The 26,079-nt window shown below is 33.7% G+C and overlaps 1 protein-coding gene across 9 annotated transcripts in view; it reads right to left on the bottom strand.

The window, feature by feature from the left end:
* Positions 1 to 26,079, bottom strand: part of LOC115891308 — a 103,254-nt gene that overhangs the window by 43,781 nt on the left and 33,394 nt on the right. The window contains exon 2 of one of the 9 annotated variants that reach the window (XM_030911754.1): positions 11,232 to 11,442. The exons of 7 other annotated variants lie outside the window; for them this stretch is intronic. In XM_030911754.1, the coding sequence (XP_030767614.1) occupies positions 11,232 to 11,328 (97 nt within the window). In that variant the 5' untranslated portion in view covers positions 11,329 to 11,442. Of the gene's footprint in view, positions 1 to 11,231; positions 11,600 to 26,079 lie in introns of those variants that run through there. One more of the 9 variants, XM_030911752.1, reaches the window with a different exon arrangement.

Here is a 26,079-nt window from a genome sequence, read left to right as displayed (position 1 = left end):
TTGATTATAATTAATTTATTTTTATTTCCGAAAATATTTCATTTAAAAAAAAAATATGTAAAAATGGCCAACGCTGTGCCGGTCAAGCTTAATCACGTGACTAAAAGTTTATTTGATATGAACTATAGATTGATAGCACTTAACAACTTCCGCCATTTACAGAGTGGGAAAATAGATTACAAATATTAAACAAAAAAATAGTTTTTTTTACTACCTACACATAATGTTAATGTTATAAAAGAAAACTGTAGAATGATAATGATAATATTATATAAACTACATAACCAGCATTAAACTACAGATTAGCAATAAAATTACTGTCACAATTACTGCTTTAAAATCAAATTCTATAAAAATACCAAGGTACCGCTTATTCAAAAAATTTTCTGATCAAATGAGCTTTGATTGTTAAAGAAATGTAATGAATGTCCCATCAGCTTTGTCTTATGTCATCATATAAAGCAGACTTCGTTTTTTTGGTTATATTGTACATTTTTTAACTAAACCCTCATCTATAGTCAATATAATGTGTTTTATTCATTTAGATATATTTTGATCATGTATTATTGACTATTGTAATATGTAACATGTACTGTAAATAACTGTACATTCTTTGACACAAACAAAAAATACCTAGGTCGTGGATATAAATGTGATCTCTGAAGGAGATTTTCTCTTGCTCTGTATTTATAATATTAAAATACTTTTTGGTATATTGGAAAGTCCGAAATCAATTGGAAGTACTAGATTTTTAAGTCCTTCATCGAGACTTTGAGACGACGCGCGACGCCGACAAAGGCGTCGACAAAGACAGTGCAGAAATTAAAAGTCCCAATCTATTCCAATTAACTTTAGAAAAACTATAACATCTTTATTTCTATTAACAAAATAAAGTCGATAATTCAGAATAGCTTTTCTGGTTTTACGATTTCAAAAATCATTCAGGGAGTGTTACTATATTTTTTAATTATGCTGGTTATTTATCAATTTCATAAATTCGGAATGTTTTGCTGTAAGCTATAGCATTGTATCAGTGATATATTATGTGATTTTGTTTTACAAAGTTAAAGTGAAACTCATTTTCTTCTAATTTTTGAATTTGTCTATCGTAATACAAAAGCTTTAAATTTTGTAACAAAAGCTGCTGTTTTAACTACATTAAAAACTGAATACTACAATATCAATATTAACTTTTTCTTGATTGCCTGGTCAAGGTAATTATCGACACTAAATTTGGTGACAAGACTAACTTTAAATTACTTATAGGGTGCAATGATTTAAATCAACTTGATTTAAATCAATGGATTTTTTTTATTTTAATCATAGATTTAAATCAAAATAATCAACTTGTTCAAAAACTTATGATAAATCAAAACTGTAAAAATAACTGTAAAAATTATTAAAACTTTTCCTATAAAGCTATAAAAAAGTCATTTCTATATTTAATATACCCTATATCTATTCATCAAATAAGTACAAAGTTACACTTGCTGTTGTAACGTTAAAATACTTTAATAGATCGAAAAGTAATTGTAAAAGATATAACATAACACATATCCCTAATGTCTATTCATCTATTAAAATGTTGGGCCGATTTTTGAAGTTATTTCTGGTAAATTCATTACCCTTCTAAATAAAAGAGATTTATTTTGAAACTGTGAAGTGCCAGAAATCCGATATTTGAATACATTTCATTCGCAAACTCTAGTGCAGAACTAGTTTCTGATGTCAGGTTTTATTTTTATTCCCGAGGACTAATCAATGTCAAAAGATAAACTAGAGTCAAGGCTGTTTTATACCTTTTTGAAACAGCTGAATGTTGATCAAGCTAACTTCCGCCTTCCCTAATTTATCTTCTAGTTCATTCCAAATTTCTACCGACGTTTTGTTCTGCAATCAGTAGGGTAGAACACCCGTATGTGGCCACTTAGCCGGTTGTAGCCACTTCTGCATAGAATGCCAAATATTAGGTTTATTTGGTCAATTTGGCAAATGTGCAACCACGTAGATAATAACATACAATTATTAGCGACCTCCAGGTTGAAAAATGAAACTATAGGTGCATCATGTGTCTGTGTGTAACGGCTTTTAAAGTGCAGTGCCTGTAAATTGCTCAATTCTAAGCGAATTTGTTAAGGATCACAGTGTAAGTAAACACGCTATATTTTGTATTTTTTAAACTTTATTGCTTCAACTTTTGAATAGGTTAAATGAAGGTGTTTAAACCTTTTAAATTCTGTATTAGGTTAGGCTTCTTCTTATAATTTAAAAAAAATAAATGACCACAACTGGAATAGGATTTTTTTGTCAATTTGCTAGTTGTGGCCATGACATGGCCAGAACCGGCAAAGTTAAAATATATTTGTGGCCATACTAAAAACCGTGTAAAAACCGCACCTTTTCGATGTTGTCTTTTTTAGTTAGAGTAATTTCGGGGGAAATGGTTATACGGGAGAGAAGGCCAGTCGATTTCTTTTTAAATAAACAACCTATTTGTAGTTTTAAAAAATAACATTTATTTGAAATATGAGAATTATACCTATTTAGGCATGATATAAAAATAATTTGACTATCTCTCCCGTATGACCATCTCCCCCGGAATTACCTTATGGTAATTTAAAAATTTTCTGATGGCAGAAAAAAGGGTTCTTTTCAACTACTCACAAGATATGGAAGCAGCGTTAAATGCCATCCGTGAACAAAATATGGCTGTGTCAACAGCGTGCAAACAGTTTAAAGTGCCCCGGACTTCGGTGCGAAATAGATTGTCAGGTAAAACTTCAGATAGCTGTAGAAGAGTTGGCCCAACTGCAGTACTTGGGTTAGAAGTTGAAAAAAAATTGGTGAAGTGGATTCTTCATCAGGCGGCAAAAGGGTTTCCGATTAATCGAGAAGGTCTTCTACATTTGGTTCAAAAGCTAATAGAAAAATTTAAAATACCGACTCTCTTCAAGAATAATGTTCCTGGAGACAAGTGGTTTAAGTCTTTCCTAGTTAGAAACCCGGAAGTATCTAGAAAACATTCGGAATACATAAACCAAGCAAGAGCGGCTGTTACGGAAACAAAAATCAGGCAACGGTTTGAAGAGGTGCGGCAGCAATTAGGTCCTGACATCGAAATTCTGAACCACCCAAATAGAATTTTTAACCTGGACGAAACAGCGATTTTTTTATCACCTAAAGGCAATTTAGTCCTAGGGGCAAGAGGGAAAGGGGTCTATGACGTTACTACTACCTCTGAGAAAGATAATGTAACAACCCTGATGGTTGCCAGCGCAAGTGATCAATTTGGTCCTCCCTTAACATTACCTAGAGAATATTTTTGCAAGAATGTGGCCACATTTGGCACAAGATGGCCACAAATGGGAAAAATCGTATGTTTTCATAAAATGCTTATTTTCTGTTTATTAAGAATACAAATCTTTACAATAAAAGCAGATTTTGAAAGAAAAATGTTTGAAGAAACACCAAAAATGTTGCTTTATCTCCAAAATTAACTACAAATATTTTTTCTGATAAGTCAAACTCTAAAAATCCCTTAACCTGGCCACAACCGGTGCTTCTACCCTACTTTGCACTTTCAACATTATATGGTACTAATTTTATTCTCGACTTAAGACAGTCATGACGATTTCCAAAAAAAATCCCTTTGATGTAAGCAGACGATTTTTTTTGCGAAAACAGGGGTATCGGCAAAGTTTATAGAATAAAATATATTGGTGACCGATGAGGAAAAACGACACGCCCCGTAAAAATGTTAATATTGTTAATATCGGACAGAGTTAGAAAGATTTAGCCATTTAGGATAGGACTCTCAATAGAAAATTGACTAAAATAAAAAAAAATCCGATTAAAATTTTAAACCTGATTAAAATTTAAAAAATCGATTTTTTTAAATAAATCATGATTTTTTGCACCCTGCTTATACGATATTTAATTGCGTACCAGGTACGTAACCGAAGTGAACGTAAGTGAATATAGAATAAAGGGGGGGGGGGTTAATCACGGCTATCTTAAAGTTCTATTGCATTGCCCTTTCTTGAGTTATAACTAATCATATATAGTCTATAACTCACCACACAGTCTATAACTCATCATACAATCATACATAGATATTTTCCTATTGTAGGGGTCTTCCTACGAGGGCAGATACCCTTCCACGATTGGGGTTTGCTCCTCCGCGCCTTTGACAGTCAAGGAGCTTGTCTCCGGTTGAGGAGGACGCTGGAGGATCTGTCTCAACTTTCTCCACCTCTTAAACTTGGCCTCTCCTTAGACCTGATACCGGTGTTTTCCCGAATTTATAATAGAGGATATACTTCTCATTTTCTATTGCCTCCTTGGATTTGAGGTCAATTCATATTGTGAAGAGCTGACCATGGCCCTCGTCCCTCGATTGATGGCTCGCCAACTCCATGTCTTTACATTGGAGTTCTGGCAAAGCTGGTAATACATTCATAAAGTGAACATAATATATGAAAAATTATTGCATGTACTCTGTGACAGTACAGATATTTCACAGTAAAAAATATAATGTAATTTTTCATAAGAATTGTCTTCAAACAAAGCATACTTGATTATTAAACTTCTTGGTCATATTGTATTATGAGAGTTTATTTAGAAATAAAATGTAAGTGTGTGCCTGTTCTCGACCATCGCTTATTAGGAAACTGGTTGTTTTATGAAATAATTATCCTTCCTACATCAAATATCTCTCCGGAAAGATAAAAAACATGTTTTGTTTAATTACAAAATAAAATTAAATTAAAAGGCTTTAATGAATGAAAGAATAAAGGAACGCCTCTTTCTTTCTATATTTAAATGGGAGTCTCATTAACTAGACGTGTTAATCCTGAAATCTCTTCTCTTATGTCTTAAAGTCGTTATTGACAAAGTCTGAATTTTAACACTATGTTGGGTATTAAATATGTGATACTAAATAATTAATAACAATAATAGTACTACCTACAGATTAGTCCTATACAATTACTAAAATATTAATCTGTAGAATGGAGAAAAATTACACACAAGTGCTTTTATGGTCTCCCTATGAGATACTCGTAGAGCACTGTGGCTTGTTTATTAAAACCGTTGATATATTAATCATTCAATTAGTCTGGTAACAATTTATTTAGGCCTCGTGATGTCATTCCACTCATACCAAAGGCAAATTGGCTTAGTACTTAACGGTCGTTTTAAATTAGTATCATTAGCTGTAGAAATACCGGGAGCGTCTCAAAAGTGGCTCACCCCTATAACTTTTTTATTTTTTTAGTTGACATATGAAATGTAATTCTATTCAGAATGTCATTTTCGATCGAATAAAGTAAAAAAATACGGAGGGTGCTATTTAAAAATCAAAAGTTGTAGTCATTTCCGGTGAAACAGGAAGTGACAAAAAACAATTGAATACACCAATCAATCCTAATTTATGTCATATACTAATATACCAAATCTCGTTTTTTTATCTGAAAAAATAAAAAAATTATAGGGGTGAGCCACTTTTGAGACGCACCCGGTATAGTTTTCCACTGTTATTGTTTAGAAAGGTTTAAGTAGATATATTATATAAAATTAGTACGTGTTTAAAATTAAATTAAAATTCAAAATAAGCTGTCGTATTATACTGGAATATTGGGTGATAACGAAATTATTGTAGACAGGTATTGCTTTTTAATGAGTTAATTTCAAACTTGGGTTCAAAATAGAGTTCATCAAAGCTCAATTTTTTACAAAAAGCTGCAGTAAAATATGTATTTTTTTGCAAAAAAGTGACAATGTGCTTTTATTTTTGGGAAACCTTGTCAAATAACGCCAGAAAAAAATAAATTTGAAATACATATTCAATTTTCGGGTTGTCTCGAATAGCTCGGGAACTACTCTGAATTTGAAATGTTTATAAACAACATATTATTAGGCATAATAATGAACAACTTTGCCCTAATTTAACCATCCTCGTATCTTCTATAGTTTTCGAGAATGGTGGGGTCGAATTTTTCTACAGGCGATTAGACATATTCAAAAAATGGCTATACCTCTGTAGCGCATTCATCTTGTCAAAAAAGTCCTATTATTATTTCGCCATTTGCACTGTGAAATCCACTGAAAATCTATAAAATAAAATAGTTATTTTTTGTAAACACCGCTGCGGTGTAAACGTAGACGAATTTGTATTATTAATAAGCCACCGCTGACAAATTGGTCTCCCTTTATTACCACAGCGATGTTCACAAATAATAACTATTTTATTTTGTAAATTTTCTTACAGTGAAAGTGGCGAAATACCCATAGGACTTTTTTGTAGACATATTCAATTCCTACTTTATTTTGAATTTTTCAAGATCTTGCTACCTATTCAAAATTTCGAAGAATATTACGGTTGAAAATTCTAGGAGATGCGAGACCTTGTCGTTGGTGGGGAAGCTCCTAGTCAGGTGCTAGAGGGAATCCCTTCTGGCAGGTTGGCTGGGTTTAAAGAGCATCTCATTGTCTTGTCCCTTGCTGCAGTGTCGTGGCCAGGGAATTGCACCAAGACGTATAACGATGCCCGGATGGGACTACCCTGTCCGTTATATCAGGCACCCCCTACTGTCTGTGGTCATGTATCACGGGCAGAGGGTGTGGGGTGTTATCTTAGCTTAACCGCTCGGATCAAGAGGAGATAATCTCACCAAAAACCTAAATCCTATGATGGTGAGACCAGGTCAAAGGGATGCGTGGCTAGATATATGAATATCAAGGAGGCAACCCATTGTATACCCGTCCCCTTACTTCTACATGCGGGTCACTGTAGAAGTGTCCCCTCTAGGTCTAACCCTTGCGGTGTAATTGACCTCAAATCCAAGAAGACAATAGAGAAAGAGAGATATATATCCTATTCACGAGCTGTAGGCGAGGGGCGCAAGTCACCCGAGTGAATAATGGCTATAAATTGCGAGTTGAATACTATACTTTGTCCACGGCCATTATAATAATAATGAGGGGTGTTTGAATTTGTATTTTTAATGTTAATCTTACTATTAATTATTGTATTCATGTTTTAGGGGAAAATGTCACTACCCACTTAAAATTTGGCAAATTCAAACGTCAAAATTAACTAAAAGATAATAAAAATGTCAATATCATCAGTTGCTATGTATCGAGAGTCGCAGTCATCTCGAACTATTCCATTTTCAAATATTTGGGAAGTTTATTATTAGATGTGTTTTATGACATACCTGTATATTAGTACTTTTTTTTACAACCTTTAGTAAAATAAATTTGTTGAAAAATGATAGATCGTACCACCAACAGCTGCCTTTTTGCTGTTTTGTGTAACTAAAATTATTAGATTCATATTATTCATATTATAGATTTGGGACAACACCGATATCAGGTCTAAAGAGGTGGAGAAGATGGAGACAGATCCTCCTTACGGGAACCTTAGACAAGCTCCTCGACGGTGAAGGGCACGGAGGGTTATGCTTCAGTAGACTTACCCACTCCTCGGAGGATAAACATCTGTTGTCAGAGGAGGATGGGAAATACCCTATCCCCATACAACAGAAAGATGTCCATGTATGATGAGTTATAGACTGTACGATGAGCTATAATGCAAGAAAGTTTTTTTACAATAAATCATTAAGGTCGCGGTGATTACCCCCCCTTCTCAAGGTTAAATTTTTTAACAAAGATTGAATGAGACATTAGCACTGGAACTATTGAAGAAATGTGCCTGATTCGTTCTGGCATGATAAACGAAAAAGACAGGTTCAAGTTGTTTACACTACCCACCTGATCCATTAGTTTTCAAGGAGATACCGACGATGCACAGACCAGAAAGTAAGATTACATGGTACAAAAGTAGCAAGAAAATAGTAGCAAAAAGGGATTATTTATGAAATTCCAGACAAAGTCGAATTATGTATTGGATAGACAAGACCGAATGCTGTGTTACATTTGAAGAATTTAATATAGAGCATTACTAGTTGGACATATATTGACTTTGATTTTTCAGCTTGAAGATAAAGCTACTTAAGCCGATTGTCAATCTACGCCTATACTGTTAAAGATAAAACCAACTTACTAAAAGCCAGGAACGTCATAGGTGAAAGAGACCGTTATTATATCTATCTCACTCAGGTTCCGGTAGACATAAACCGGCTGTCTTGCGGTGATGACGCAAATGGCTTTTAGTAAGTTGGTTTTGAGTATAAGTATTTACGTTTTACATGAAAATTAGTAGTCATCTATAGAACAAAATAATCCATCAGAATCCAGTTCATTTTTTAGCTAGCACTATCATACACCGACACCGATATTGGCGAATACTTGCATTAACGTCATGCCAATATTACCTCATAAGTAGAATCTAAAATTTACTGGGAATAGAAAAGGAATATCCATAATTATATATTTCGCAAGATGAGAAGAACTGAGCAAAACTTGAAATGCTACCACAAATATACTCTGTTTTTTTCTCAGGTAAGATTTCGACAGACTATGACAGAAAAAAAGCAGATGATTCCATACCAATCCATTTATTTCACTAAAAAAAGTTTCTAATATTTTTTAAGTTAACTATGGATGGGTTTATAAGTAAATACGTCATGCGTCGTCTCTTGTTGTTTTTAACCAGTTTTATTGGTTTATTTCAAAAACGACAGATCATGTTTCAATATTATTGGTTTGACGCAACGATAACGACAAACGGACTCCGATGCGTATGAACCCGACTTAAGATTTTTGAGAGTTGTCAAACTCTTGCCAAATTATAGGTTATAATTTTGTGTCAAATTTTTTGGACTGTGTTGTTACTTGTGTTTCGTGTTTTTTTAAAATTAAGTGGAGGAAAACTCGAAGGAAAATTAAGTGTTGACCCAGACCATAGTTTACAGTTAATATTCGGTGCCCAGAGACCGCCAGAAACACAGTTTGCCAGACACTATGGCCAGAGAGTTGTATTAGCCACAAATAAAGTTGTATACCATCTCGTATATGGTACCAAAAACTGGAGTTTCTGTAAAATAACATCACACTATAGGTAAATAATACATTTATACATTTTAGTACTAGCAGACAAAATTAAGATTAAAGTTAATTAACCAAGATTAGATTTTTTCAGTTTTATGCAGTTTTGAAGTAAGCACTTGTCACTCAAAATTTAAATATATTAATTATGCGTTCCAATTGTACCAACATATTTCTTTGTAAAATAAAATAAAGTACTTTGAAATTAAAATGACAGACACATCTATCACTGTCAAGGATTTTGTCGTTGGACAGACTATATATTACGAGAATATGGAATTAATCAGTTTGAAGTGAGAGCATATAAATTTTTTCAAAGATTGTAGAGTTGAAGTCTTAACATGGGAGTGAACAGAGTGATATTGTAGCCCGATTTAAGGCATAGTATCAACCGGCCCGATACAAGCATACTTACAACAAAAAATTTATAGATTAAATATCGAACACAAGGCTTAGATGTGTTGTAAGGCCTTTTTTTCTTCGTGTTCTGTGTCAGGCTGCGATGGCTATGCAAAAAGATCTCTGTCATTTTATATGTAAAATGATATGGGGAATATCATCGATGTTTATTTCCAAGCCACCTGGACGCCGTTTTTACGGTACTAGTAATGGCGTCCGTATGACTCATTTTATATAAAACAAAATTATATTTATTAAATTTCGAAATAAAAGCACTGCAAAATAATATACATTAAAATAGAGATATTTTGTAATATTAAGTTACGTACATGTGTCCAACTCCAAATATATTTTAGTAGCGATATTAATTAATAAGTATTATTAAGTGTTAAACTTTAATGCACAATATTATACAGGGTGGCGCACCTCATTCGCCTCGGTTGATTATACGAAAACGGAAAGATGTAGAAACAAAATATTTTATGGGTATATGTGGGGAGGCAATGTGCACAATTTAAAATTATTTTGAAATATACAGGGTGTTTCAGAACTAAGATCCATACCAAAGTTATATTTTTTCTTATGGAACACACACACACCCGGTTTTTTAGTTCATTCTTGGATTCTTATGCTCAAAAAAAGGTATTTATTATAATTATAGTTAAATATGTTTAAAATCTTTGGTTTTTGAGATATTTAAAGATATTTAAAAATGCATGCTACAACATAATATATTATTCACACCCTGTACATTGCTTTTCAGAATTAATTCTTATGCTGTTTAAAGGTAGAGAAATAAACTTTACTGAAAAATTTGATTGCTTCGTTTAATGTATACAGGGTATCAATAATTGCTGGTCTATTTTAAACATTTATTTTACATAAAAACTTCGTTATTTCAAATACAACACCCTGTATTTTTTTATATAAATCGAAGCAGATTCAAATGCTCTTTCAAACTATAATAGGGTATAGTTTAGTTATATAGGCATATAGGGTATAGCTTAGTTATAGCTCAGGTTTTGAATGAAATTTTGAAGTCCATAAACTAATGTCGTTTTTGAAAATAGCTACTACCTGTCACTAGCAAATTGCCATGGCGACACCAGCCATCTTGATTGCCATTTTATTGAAAAATCGCTTTTTATTCAAAACCTGAGCTAGATAGGTATAGGAAACCCTAATATAGTTTGAAAGAGCATTTAAATCTGCATCGACATATTTAAAAAAATACATAGTGTTGTATTTGAAATAACAAAGTTTTGATGTAAAATAGATATTTAAAATAGACCAGCAATTTTTGATACCTCTACATACATTTAAGGAAGCAATAAAAGTTTTTAGTAAAGTTTATTTCTCTGGCTTCAAAGGCAGCACAAGAATTAACTCTGAAAAGTAATGTACAGGGTGTTGACAAACTTTTTTATTATATCATACATATATTTAAATATCTTTGAATATCTCAAAAACCAAAGCATTTAAACATATTAAATCCTTATAATAAATGCCTTATTTTATGCCCAAGAATCCAAAAATGAAATAAAATACCGGGCGTGTGTGTGTTCCATATGAAAAAATATAACTTTGGTATGGATCTTAGTTCTGACGCACCCTGTACATTTGAAAATAATTTTAAATTATGCACATTGCCTCTCTACATATACCCATCAAAATTTTATTTCTACATCTTTCCGTTTTCGTATAATCAACCGAGGCGAATGAGGTGCGCCACCCTGTATATTATAAACAATAGGATATATCGTACCTATTGTATTATGGCAATATTAGCAAAATATTAATATGGAGGTGCTACAAAGACCTACCTTTAATTTGACGTATGCGCCTGCGCTGATATTCAGATGGAATAATTTTTACTTTTGAAGGCACTCCTTCTATTGCTCCAGTTCTTCTTATTGTCATGACTGTAGATTATTTAACACTAACTAACCATACACGAATCACAAACAGCCGAAATATGTTGGCACTATTACTAAATGACGAAATGACTACACATTTCTCGTATAAAACAATTACCTACAGATTTAAGGTAGGAAATTACAAAATATTTGCTCGTGTTTATCATATCTATAAAAATCTTTTATAACACTGATAAGCCCGGTTAACACTCCTATTTATAACAAGCACATACTATATTATGTTCTGTACCAGAATAAATATAAAATAATAAAATATAATAAAGGTCGCCATTTTAAAATAGAAAAAAATTCAATAATTATTCCTTGGAATATTGATTTGTAATAATTCTAAAACGATAAAATTTTTATCTTGAAATAAGATAAATAATAAACCTTATGCTCCTCAGAATTTATCAGCACTTTAAACAATAACGCATTATTTGAATCATACAATATATTATAAAAGGTAAATTAATACAAATCATTATAATCAATTAATTGTGAGTATAAGTTAACAAATAGAAAGCTTATCTCAATTTAATTGCTATTCAAAATATTGCAAAAGTTCTGGAAATATGCAATTTGTGTGTAACTTTTCATAACATTGAAACAACGTTAAAAGTATCACTGTTACATTGTGATGTAAATTATAATGACAACTATTATACAATTAAAAAAATAGTGGTGGCAAATTAAAAAATACCTTGCAGAAAGTAGGCATATTAATAGTAGGCAAATCTACTAAACAAAAAAATAGAGAATTGCATTTAAAAACTATAACTAGAGTGTAAAAACTTAAAATAACCCAGTATATTTATGAGAATATTAAAATTTGCTCTATCATAAAAAAGATTAGAGTGAAACTCTCAATGAGTAAACTTAATATTGAACAATTTCCAGAAATATGACAGTTGAAACAACAGGAATGCTATTGGAACATAATATACCTCTTCTTTCTGTTACTGGACATACTATGTTTTTAGATAACTTAACAATAGATTACTATTTTTTTAAATAACTATTTATTCAAATAAGTGTATAATATAATATTAATATAAAGTAGGCTTCAAATAATGAATTTAGCAAAAACTAAAGTAATGTACAACGAACTAGTATAGACAGAAAAGACATTCTGAAAGATAACACAACACTAGAAATAGTAGAAGGATATACATATACATTTGAGACAACTAATACACAGTTCGGGATCTTTACTACCAGAAATCAATAGAGGAATTAAGTTAGCATGGAGTAAGGAAGTATGGAAGCATAAAAAATCAGTATATTCAAATACAGAATGCCACTTTATCTAAAGAGGAAAACATTCGAAGAATGTGTACTACCAGTTATGACCTATTATGCATGCAAAACCTAGACACTTAAAATGAACATTATAAGAAAACTGAAATTCGCACAACTCTCAATGGAACGAAATATGCTGGAAATATCAAAGAACGACCGTAAAAGAATGGATATCAGGTAATAGATGTCATCTACAGAATTAAATCCCTCAAGTGGCAATGGGCAGGACACCTAACAAGAAGGGCACAGATGGGCCACAAAAATTACAGCATGGTACCCACGACGAATTAGGAGATCTAGAAGAAGACCAAACTTGAGATAGGACCATGGTATTAGAAGATTAGCAGGGATAAATTGGGCCCACATAGCCAACAATAGACTACTAGAGATATTTTGCTACTAAAAAGTTTCTACTGTTTTACTTAAAATAAATTATTTTATGTTTATGTAGATATCTCTTTAAGTGACTAAAATTATAATAGATTGAAACTACACTAAACTTCATTTAAAAATGTAAGTAGATAGTAATACAAAAATGTAAGATAAAAATTTAATCCGATTACTGCTTTTATCACCTTCAGACATAAAAGAACGATTTTATAAGCATATAATTATAAATATTTAACTAAACTTTCAAGTTCGTTTAAATGCCCATACATGGTAGTGTTTCCTTAATAGACAAGTTATTATATTTAACTATGTAGTGTAAAATTCCTAATCATTGTATTTGAATAGCACAATAAACTCTTTCATGTTATTCTACATACAATACATTGAACATTGAAAAAATAAGTAAATTCTTATCCCCAGAGCCCACCAAAAAAAAGGTTAATGCATTTTTTTGTTTAACTGTGAAATATGCTACCGATGTTTCCCGAACACAATTTGGATATGTATCTGTATAAAGGATATGATCTCGGATAGGATATTTTTGAAAGATGATATTTTTTTTTACTTTAGCCTTACAAGTATTACGATGGTCTGAATTAAATCTCAGGAGTAATTATTTTTGGCACTTATCCTGTGTACTTTAGAATTTATATCATAACTTTGTGTGTGTGTGATGTTAAAAACATAAATCAAAATGCTGAGGAATATTGAAAGTAAAAAGTTTAAATCATGTTAATTTAATAGATACTTTAAATCATGTTACTGACCTTTATTAAGAAAAAAATACACTTACAGTTTCGCAAAATAAAACAGATACTACCCCTATGAAGCTGTGACATATTTAAATAAACTTTCAGAACAACTATTAATATATCCAAATGGTACGTTACAGTCCCTATAGGAACAAAAAATATACCTGTAGTTATCTTGATATAATATTTTGTTCTGAGGGATATTGGCTCTTCGTTTCTTTCACCAGTAATTTCACCATAGGTACATATACATATATTTTCAACTGTTTTTTAATCTATACAAAGTTACTGGTGCTATAGACATTCAAGTTAATTATACTCACCTACTACACGTACAGTTGTTTTATTTTTAACACGCCTTATGCATGCTGTTATAGCGGATATTCGTATCTACTGACATTATATTCGTCTAGATATTAAACTTGGCTCACGCATGTGTTGTTTATGTACACACAGATGGGCCACAAAAATTAGAGCATGGTACCCACGAGGAATTAAGAGACCTAGAAGAAGACCAAATCTTTTTTTTTTCATAATAAGGGGCCGTCCTCTGCCGGAAACACTGCGACCTGTGTGTCCCCCTTCTATATCTGCACCCATTCTCCTATCCCTGTGCCCTGCACTAGCTTATGCAGGTCCTTGTTAGGATGGGAGCATAGTTCCTCCGGTTCTAGCCTAGCTTTCCCTAATAAAAAGTATCGCTTGCGATCCAGAGCCTCGCCATGACATATGATGTTCTCCGCTGTTTCAGGATCTTTATCGCAGAGTCTGCACCAAAGACTTCCTTGATACAGGTTGAGCTTGTTCAGGTAACTCTTTACAGCCATATGTCCTGTCAAGAGGCCTGTTGTAATCCGCACTTTATTCCTGCTAAGCATTAGTTCTTTTGGGGTTTTAGAGCTAGGTCCTTGGATAAAAGCGTTGCTGTGCCTGTGCCCCTGTCTGTTTCTCCAATGGACATTGTGCTTTTCCCTGATGGAGAGTTTTAGTGCAGTACGGGCCATACATTTGGGTATTCCCAGTACTGGCTCTGGACCAAGATAGGATGCCGATGATCCCTGCCTAGCTAGCTCATCGACTTTTTCGTTGCCTTGGATCCCGCTGTGGCCCGGCACCCAAAATAATTTAATTCTGTTCCTTTGTGCCTAAACTCCCAGTTCACCCAGGCATTTCCAGACGAGTCTCGACAATACCTTTGGGCTGATAAGCGCCCCAAGTGCCGCCTGACTGTCTGAGCATATAATGATGAGCTTACCTGAATAACTCTTCTATTGTTTTCTCTCGCACATTGTAGAATGGCGAAGATTTCTGTCTGGAATACGGTTGAGTGTTTACCCAAGGAAGAGGATAAGCTTGCCCTTGGTCTTTCCCCAAATACTCCAGCTCCTGTTGTTCCTTAGGCGGTCTGTGTACTAGGTTAGTATCTGTTCACTTAGGTTACTATCTGTTCACATTCCTCGATCCATTTTGTTCGAATCCTCGAATGGTTTGTGGTAGTGATAAAGGGGGGTCAAGTTTCTGTCCTATTTTCCAGAAACAAGACACTTTGTTGTCGAGAGAGTCCCATTCTTGCTTCCGCTTGGATCACTATGTGAAGAGGCGGAAGGTCCAGAAGCGCCTCCATTGATGCAGTGGGCGTTGATTTCATCGCCCCTGTTATGCTCAGACAAGCAAGGCTTTGCACCTTACTGTTTGTTGCATTACCTTAGGCCACCATACCAAGGATGCATATGTTACTGAAGGCCTCACCACTCCAGTGTACAGCCAGTGCACCATCTGTGGTCTGAGGCCCCAGATTTTTCCATAAAGTCGTCTGACTACCGCTAGTGTAGTCACCGCCCTCGTTGTGACATATTGACCAAACCAAAAAAAAACCCATACCAAACTGACCTGGAACCTTGTGTCGATTCCAGGTCAGTTTGGTATCCAGCATGATTCCTAGATACTTGACCTGTCCCCCGAGAGAGGAATCTCATCACCGCAGAGTCCTAGAGGTCCTAGTCTTTCCAAAATTATTCGTTTGGTGAAGGGGATTATTACGGTCTTTTTGTAGGACTAATATTTAGTCCCTCCCGTGTCACCCACGATCCCTTTGCATCCCTTTGCATGTGATTCCACAATCCCTTTGCATTCGCTCCCTTACAGTTGTGTTAACCTTACCTTTGACTAACACGACCAAATCGTCTTCATATCCCAGAGTGTTGAAACCAGCCCTGTTGAGACTATCAAGCAGTCCGTCCATAATCAGATTCCACGACAGAGGGGAGAGAACTCCCCCCTGCGGGCATCCTCCCGCCACCCGGACTGCAACAGTCTCATTTAGTAGGATGGTATCTGCCACTCGACTTTTAAGCATGCAATGCCCCTAAAGCACTTCTCTTGTTTCGAACGTTGACTCCACTTTGCTTACTAGCTGATGGAATGCCGATTCGGTTGATCGTCCTGCTGTGTAGGCATGCTGGTCTTCTTGAAATGGTCTTTTTCCCATTACTTCATCCCTAACATACCTGTCCATTAGTTTCTCAAGAGCCTTTAGTACAAACGACATAAGACTGATGGGCCTAAAGACCTTCGCCGTAGAATAGTCCAGACGTCCATTCTTGGGTATAAATTTTCAACGACCAATGATATTTTTAAGTAGTAATAATATATTATTCACAGATTTATTATTAAAATATAATATGGAGTAGAATGTACCTAGAGTAAAACGAAATATCTTCTTATCAGATGTTTCAGTTAAAATCACGATTTTTGTATCAAATGTCGAATGAAAATATATGTCGAATATATGCCGAATTCAAAGAAAGGTGATGGTCAGTCCATGAAGTGCCCGTCGTATTTGCCATTAGAAAAAATCTAGGTACTTATCATTAATTTAAAGTTGTAGTTTACTTTTATTTAGAGCGAAATTACAACCCAATTATGCACTCGTCGTAATTAAAATTTGATAACACCTCTTTAGTTTCCCTGATGACCAAAAGCGTAATAGCTTTGGTAATAGACTGGTTGCCAGGCTAAATATTTTTTATTTGAATTTTTATATATTTTTATCTATTAATATAGCCGTGATTTGCGGTGATAGTATGTTAAACGTTCATAAAAATCCAATATTTTATTGAAATATTGGTATATTATGATTTGGAATGAGAATTTTATTAAAAATCCCTTGAGCAAAAAAAATATACAGATAAAATATTTTTAAAATGTGCGCTACTATTATTGTCCACATAAGTTTTCCATTCCATTTCATTTACAATAAAATATTTTAGTAAAAATAAAAAAAAAACAGACCTCCTAATAGAGTTTTGCATTTTTATTCTTAATTTGCACACCGACATCGTATACATGCACTGATTCAAATCTCGTTATCTACATAGGCACATCGCACATAAGTACAAGTTTAATATTAACGCAATCTTTCGTTTTAACATCAATTATAACATCAATAATAAATACGAGTATATGTATATAGTAAAAATATTTTAAATGAATTGTACCATGACCGCAATATTCAATCCGCATTTCTTTTTCGTACCAAATTTGGAGAGTCCTTTGTATTATAGGTGTAAATTTATAAAATACGTCAATACCTGTTCTGTATTATACTTAACCCGAAGACTCCAAATATTATGTATACACCTACACCCACACTACGGAAAGTTTAAAAGAAATATTACAACATAATCGGATACTTAAATATAAGAATAACTTGGAATAAACTTCAATTTTTAAACAAAATTCAGGTGTTAGGTTGTGAATGAATATGTTTTTCTAGTAAACATTATATTTTAAGGCTCAACTGGTATCAATGGGTCTCCTGTAGAGGCATTCAATAAATAGGCGTTCTAAATTTCGACGAAGTTAAAGAGTCGGCTGGTGGCATGTTTAAGTGAATTAGTGTTGTTTAAAGTTCTATAGAGAGTAGAATGTAGAATGGAAGATTAATCCCCGCGTCCTTAAAGGCCTATTGTGTCCCCTTTTCTTGAGTTATAACTCATCATACAGTCTCTAGCTCATCATTTATGGGGATCTTCCTATTCAAAACATATTTCCCATCCTCTTCTGACAACAGGTGTTCATCCTCCGAGGAGTGGATATCTATCTCCTACGCGGGTATCCACCCTTCCACGGTTTAGGTTCAGCCCTCAGTCATGCTTTCGCAGTCGAGGAACTTGTCGCCGGCTGAGGTACCCTTGAGGTGTCGGCTGGTGGATCAGTCTCCATTTTCTGAACCTTTTTAACTTGGTCTTTTCTTAGACCTGATACCGGTGTTGTCTCGGATCTATAATAGAGGATATATCTCTACTTCTTTATTACCTCCTTAGAAATGAGGTCAATTCCTATTGTGATGACCTGACCATAGTCGAGAGTCGTCAAGGCAAATTTTCAGTTTTCCATACTTTATAGTTTCCGGGTTCGGTACTTACCCAGTGTTAGAGTAAATGTGTCATTTTTACGGACTCATAAGGTATTTGTTATGTATGGTTATGCTCTATTTACTGACTTTTTGATGAAAATGATCTGAAGTTGCTGAACAAATTAAGCATATAAAATAAAGTCCTCCTACTCTGGGTGCCCGCTCACCAAGGGGGCAATGAAAAAGCAAACGGTTTAGCTAGAAAAGGGGTGAAAACTCCACTAACTGGATCAGAGCCGTTCTGCTTTTCAAGCGCAAACAATTTAAAGCGGAACTCAAGAACCTGGAAGACTCCATCCCTAACCTGGATTGAAAAACGAACTGGAATTACGACCGAGAAAAATCAAAGATATTCCTTGATTTAAGTAACAATCTTCGGATTGTGACGGGGTTTCTAACAGGACAATTGTCTCTTGAACGAACAACCGCAGTAGATTGAATAAATTATATTTTTCATACAGTAACTGGAAACAAGATTTTTAAAAATATGAAATGCAATAGTACTTGAATTGACATGAGAGAAATAACGTATGGCATTTTTTACAATCTTTTCAGTTAGCCTTGTAACGACTGAAATTCCTAGATCATATATATACTCTGAAATTACTTGTTTATTAAATTTTTTATTTATATATCATTTGTCATTTAATCTGACGTTTAGAAACCATTTAAAAGAATAACATATCTAATCTATTAATTTAACCATAGTTTTTTCTATAAAGTCAAATTATGGATAGAGTGTGCATTTTTTCATCTTAGCTATAAATAATATTATGAGATCAATGAACTATGCTCGTCCAGTTTTTTAGTCTTCACGTTCACTCCGAATTTAAACATTCTTTTATCTATTTTTATAAAGCTTTAGCAATCGCTTACTTAACTGCCTTCGGAGATCCAAAAAAAACTAAATATTTTAAGGTTCTGAAATATTTTATTTCGGTTATTTCAATTTATTTATTAAGAACTCTAAAGCTTTCTCTCTGGACAAATTAAATATAGGATATAATACAATTAACAAAATTAGATTTCAATAATATACAAAAAACGTTGGTCAACATAATTTTTATTATCGTTTTACTTTTATTGGTTTATTAATTAAACGAAATGATTCTAACCAGGTATTCCTTGAAGTTAGTTTAGATTTTTGAGGTAGAGAGGGGGACTTTTTGGCCTGTTTCAAGGCGACCTTTTCAGATCTATTATGGTCCTCTTCTTATATCTAGGTTAACATTCTTCAGTCCAGTTTTCAAAAAATATAACACTTTGGGGACTGATCCCTCATTATAGATATTTGTCAATGGCTTATTACTATCTAATACAAAGAACTACATATTTACCAGGCTGTCGCACTGACATAAAATTTGTTCTGTCCTTTCTTCTGCAGATTAACAAAAGCTGCTCATGGCTTCGTCCATCAATCACATCAGCCTTACATGCATATTAAGCTTACAATGCCGTGTTAGTAAATCCACTTTATATTTGACAGTTTTTTGCCTTTGTTTACCTGATAAAAATATACGGCAATTTACGTACAATTTAATAAGGTAAAAATTTACGGCAGTAAATTTTGGCAAATGTTCTACCGTTGATTGAAAGAATTGGGAAGATACGCTATCCAATAATATACATTATATGACAAGGCTAATTTGATTTTCACTTACGTCTCAACTGCTGTGCGGTGGAGCCACCGATCGTTCTACGGCCAACGCATAAAACACTTATTTTCTCTAATTCGGCCGGCGAAGGCATAACGAAAGGAGCGCCTAAATTAAGCAAGCTCCAACGTTGCCATTCATACAAATATTGGACGATCGTCTCGTTCCAGTAATAATACGGCTGTCGATGTTACTAAATTTCACGTACATCTGTTATTATTACCTGAAACTTAACAGAGAAACACAAAAAAAAAAAAACAAAAAAGGTTTAAACGAGAGCAATCAAAACTGACTGCTTTGGTTTCAACCTGTTTGGTTGTTTTCTTTCGTTTTTCCCTAAATGGCAACCTTGGAGCTTGCTTAATTTAAGCGCTCCTCATAACAAAGACAGTGTGGAACTGAAAGCAACAATGTTGCCATATTAAAATGTATAATATCTGTAATACGTTTGACGTAAATATCTCTGGAAAATTTATTCGTGTTAAACATAGAATAAGCAACCAAAATTCTTTTATAGACTGAATATTTCGTGTGACCAAAAAAAGTCCCCCGTATTGACATTTGCCATAATATTTTACCTATGAAATAACATTATTAGTTAGTTATAATTCTCATCGCGCTGTTAAGACGAGTGTCAATAAGATGAATATGATTGCTATTTATCCAGATAGGGCAGCAATATTCTGCCGCCGAATATGTGAGGGCCATTGCATTTGTTTTAAGTACCCTGGCGTTTGCTCCCCAGCTGCTACCTGCGATCTTGTGCAGTATACTATTTCTAGTATTTATTTTTGCAGCCATCTTGGTGAGGTGTGGCTTGAACGTGAGAGACCGATCCAATGTGACTCTTAAGTATTTTGGGTGAGAGTTGTATTTTACCAGTTGATCCCCAAATTTGACTTGCGGTACATACTTGGCTTGTAAGTTGTGAAGATGAAAGCACAAAACCTCAGTCTTAGCAATGTTTGGGCGAAGCCTCCAGTTACGAAAGTAGTCATTTAACCTCTGCAAGTCATCTGACAGAATATTTTCGCCTCTAGTGAAATCAGTTGTTTGGAAGGAAAGAGCAATGTCATCTGCGTATATAAATTTTTTGGAGACTGTAGCAGGGAGGTCGGCGGTATAGATATTAAAAAGAACAGGGACAAGTACAGAGCCTTGCGGGAGACCATTGTTGATGTTGTAAGTGCGACTTTTTTCTCCCTTCAAATGCACTTGGATATTTCTGTTCGAGAGCATGTTGTTTATTAAATTGGCCAACTTTTTGCAAGGGAAGATTTTAATGAACTTTGATACCATTCCATCTCTCCAGACCGTATCATAAGCCGAAGTCAGGTCGACGAAAACTGTGATAGTTTTGAGACGGGCTTGGAAAGCCTTCTCGATATGCGTAGTGAGCGAGAGGACTTGGTCGCAACAGCTTCTGTTCTTTCTAAAGCCAGCTTGTTCGATGGGGACATGCTCATTTACTCGCTCTGAAATACGATTAAGGATTAACCTTTCGAGTATTTTATAGCAGACACTCAACAGCGCGATGGGCCTATAGTCAGCGGCTAGCTTTCCTGTTTTACCCGGTTTCAATATGGCCACGATCTTAGTCTTCTAGAAGGTTTTAGGTAAATTCCCGGATTCTAATATATCATTGAAGAATTTAGTAATCCACTTGACTGTAGCAGGGCCGCAGTGCATAACGAATTCAGGGAATATCCCATCCAGACCCGCTGCCTTCCCAGACTTCAGTTCCTTCAAAGCCAGAAGGGTATCTTCAGCTGTAAAAGGTATGGAGAATTCACTGTTCTTGTTTAATGTAGCCTTGTTTGCATAGAGCTGGTTTTTGATATGCTTTGTGTGCTCCTTGTTGGTATTAGCGAGTCTTCTAGTAAGCTCAACTATGCACGACCTTGTTTGGGTTTATAGGACAATCAGGTGTGGATGTTAGTTGGGGGCCAGAATTCAATCTGCCAAGAAGGGACCAAGCCCTTCTGTTAGAGTGTTGGAAATCCATACGTTCTACCAAGTTATGCCATTTCTCTCTTCTTGCAGTGTCTAAGCATTCCAACAATTCTTCTGCAACTTCTGGGTCGTGACTGTTGTTACAATCTTCGAAAAGTTCACAACATTTGGTGCTCCAGCCCGGAATATAATCTTTCCTGTATCCTCTCGGAATATATTTTTTTGCTATGCTATTAATCAAACCAACAAATCTGGGATAGTTCTGCGAGACTGGAGGGATCCATTTAATGTTATGATCTAGCTCTAGTGAAACCCTTCCAGTCTGCCTTGGAAAAGTTTCAGCGAGGTTTAGGAACAGATCGAATAATTGGAAATTGCAGACCCACACAGAGAAGTACAGGGCAGTGTTGAGTACAGGGCGGTGTTGAATGAATTAGAGAAAAAGTAAGACTTTCTATTTAAGAAATAAGTGTCCCCCCTCTTCCACCCTTGCATCTTGCAATATCCTGCATATCCCCCAATTTTAATTAAACATATAAGCAGTGACGGCTCGTAAGGTCTGAATGTGAGTGGGCACAAGATGAATGAAAAAAAATGTACCATCCTTCGTGGGGAGATTCCTCGCGTAAAAATAAGGGTCCGGTTCTGCTATGTTTCGTAGCTGCAAGGGGTTAGTCTTCTTTTTTTTTCAAAAAAAATTGAAAAAATAAAATGCTTTTTTTCGAAAAAAAAAAATAGAAAAAAAATGAAGACCAAGCAGAAACGAAGCAGAATCTGACCTAAGTTGATATGAAAAATAATTTATTTTTACGCGAGGAATCTCCCCACGAAGGATGGTACATGTTTTTTCAAACACCCTGTATAATTGGGTGCATGACGATAGTATTATTATGCTCTATCCTGTGCCCACTCACATTCAGAACTTCAGCCGTCACTGCTTAATATATTTAATTAAAATTGGAGGATATGCAGGATATTGCAAGATGCAAAAGAGAGGAAGAAGGGGGGGGGGGCACTTATTTTTTTAATGGAAGGTCTTTATTATGGGCTTCACAATTTTGTGTGTGGTAAGATATATTTGGATTCATAAAAAATATCTTACTTGCATGCGCGAAAACCATAAAGTTTGAGCTTTACTATAGTAAGCTAAAAAACCTTCAATTGCAACCGAAATGATCCTTTGCGAGTTTTACGTAAGAAAATTTTCAAGTGTAAATACACGTGATCTTGGCTGTTAATGAAAGTGGAAGAAGGATAGAGTAAAAGGCCGACCGAAAGGAACATCTGAAAGGTAACCATGACGACCGCATGGGGGATCGATTTTCACAACTCGATGCATCTGACGATGAGTTTCGTAGGATATCTAAGTAGGTACGTAATAGGGGTTGAGAAAGGCCAACGATACAGAAGATTGCACGCGTGTTGTTTTGAGCTTAATAAAAACAAAAAAAAAAGAAAGAAATAAAATAAAAGTTTTTGCACGCAAAAAAAGTTGACTAACGATATTATTCTATAAATTTTTATTACTGTAAAAATCACAAGGAATAATGTTGGAACTGATTTTTGCCTTGTTTCTAGTGTTATTTATATCCACGTAGATAAACTCTTATGAAGCACTATTATTAAAGAAATGTTGAAAATATGATACATAAATTCTCGAGGAAATGCCTTATTTTTTGCTAAGAACTCCACTTATAGATATCGAATCCTCATAAGCAGATTTCTTTCTTTCCATAAGTTTCATTTGTCCTCAAGTTCTTGTTTTTGAACGCGTAAACATATCGTATAATCCCAGGCTATTCTGGCTATTATACATTGTTCCGAACGTTGGCAACGGTCGCTGAAAATATTCTTCTGCTGCTTGCCTTGCATTTTTGTGGCATAGAATATCATTCATGCATATCCCGCTTTTTCTCATTTCAAAAAGTCATAATTACAATTTAATTGTGTCTCGATAAATCATTTTTTTTTGGATGTCACATTTGACATCTCTGATAGCAACGACAATTATTGAATTTGTTTCCCTGGGTAACTAAGTGAAATTAGTCAAAACATATAAGAATTGGCTACAACTCAGTAATTTTTCGCAAAAAAACATATTATATACCGTATGATCGAAAAAAAAAACAAAAATCGGAAAAGACCAAACCGATACTGAACCGGTATACCGTTTTGATCGGAATACCGGTTGGACAGGAATACAAGAAAGATCAAAATAAAAGATTTTGGTTGTTGTGCCGTATGATACCGTATTAAAAAATGTAAATGTATCGGACAATAATTGTAACTTTAATTGTTACAGAGGGTTTGTTTACCTCTTTTTGCTCTCGTAGCCTTCGAGAAACCAGATATTTTTGAATACAACACCTAGTACCTGCTTGTAATACTGCAGTGTTAACAAACAACCCCGTATCTGGCGGATTAAAAAAGTTAAGATCTTGTTTGTAATTAATTTTTGTAATTAAAAAGAATTGCAATTAAATCACTTTTATACAGGGTTGTTCACCACATACGAGACGGAGTATTGCATAGCTTAACGATTAGATTTTCACAAATTGTAAGTTTTGGGTTCGTTGAAGGACTATTAGAGCTACAATTTAAAAATATTTTTACAAGTTACAGAGTGTCCCAAATAAATAAAAAATATCAAAGTTGTATTTTTTTAAATGGAACACCCTGTATATTATTACATTTTTAGTTTCTACGATTAAAATAAAGGTAAGTTTGATTAAGGTTTATTACATTTAAACTTTACCGTTTTTGAATTATTTTCAATTTTGTGAAATTGCAGTAAAAATTTTAAGGCTTCATTTCTCCAAGGGTATCAAAGTTTTTAATACTAAATATTTACTGAAGTTTATTTATTGATCAGTTATTGTGTTGCAATAATAAAAATAATACTACCTCATACAGAGTGTCTAAAAAATTATTTTAAATAATTTCTAGATTTAAACGCCAATAACTTCTTTAATTTAAATGGAATGCCCTATATATTTTAGGATAATCAGATGCACAATTTAATTGTCTATTCAAGTTTCCGTAGAAAATGCATTTTTTTATAATTTAGATCTCATTTATCAATATACCCATGGAATGTTGATATTTTAGATTGTTTTTGAAGCAACAAATGTACAAAATATACAGGCTGGTAACATTATCGTTTTTCGCAAAACGATAATATTACTAGCCCATTTGTATGCAAAAAGAAAAATATTTAAATCTTTATAAAAGAGTATACCATTAATTAAATACAACACCATTATTTCCGCCCAAATACTAATTAATTAGATACTTAATTGTGTTCGTTAATAAATTATTCTAAATAAATGCGTATTTGAATCAGAAATCAATATAATAATAAGTTATGAAAATGAACGTCTCTGTTGTTATAAATAAGCATTTATTAAAAAATGAAATATCATTTTTAATGTGTTACATTTTACCACACTGCCTAATACACATACAAAACTCTGTTTTTTAGTATTTGGGGCAATTATTATTAATCAATGCAAACAATCAGTTAATGGAGTTTGAATACTGGAATCATATTAATTGGTCCTCTTTAACAAATATTTAAACAGTTTTTTTTTTGTTTTTTAATGAAATAAACGAATTATATCGACAATACTAGTATCTGTACTCTTTAAAAAATTCGTACATCTTTAAAAATAATTTAAGATGTCAGTATTCCATGGGTATATTGATAAATAAGTTCTAAATTACAAAAAAATACATTTTCTACGGAAACTTAAAGAGATAGGTAAAAAATGGTGTAACACAATTTGATAGACAATTAAATTATGCATCTGATTCTCATAAAATATACAGGGTGTTCCATTTAAATTAAACAAGTTACTGCCGTTTAAAGCTAGTAATTATTTAAAATAAAATTTTAGACACTCTGTATAAGGGAGTATATTTTTTATTATTGCAACACAATAACTGATCAATAAATAAACTTCAGTAAATATTTAGTATTAAAAACTTTGATACCCTTGGAGAAATAAAGCCTTAAAATTTTGATTGCAATTTCACAAAATTGAAAATATTTCAAAAACAGTAAGATTAAAGTGCGGTAAACCTTAATCAAATTTACCTTTATTTTAATCGTAGAAAATAAAAATGTAATAATATACAGGGTGTTTAAAAAATACAACTTTGATATTTTTTATTTATTTGGGACACTCTGTATCTTGTAAAAATATTTTTAAATTGTAGCTCTAATAGTCCTTCAACGAACCCAAAACTTACAATTTGTAAAAATATAATTGCTTAGCTACAACACT

The sequence above is a fragment of the Sitophilus oryzae genome, unplaced genomic scaffold, assembly GCF_002938485.1.
Source record: "Sitophilus oryzae breed Bouriz unplaced genomic scaffold, Soryzae_2.0 scaffold_980_pilon_pilon, whole genome shotgun sequence".
Classification (NCBI taxonomy): domain Eukaryota; kingdom Metazoa; phylum Arthropoda; class Insecta; order Coleoptera; family Curculionidae; genus Sitophilus; species Sitophilus oryzae.
This window is presented reverse-complemented; position numbering and strand designations above follow the sequence as displayed.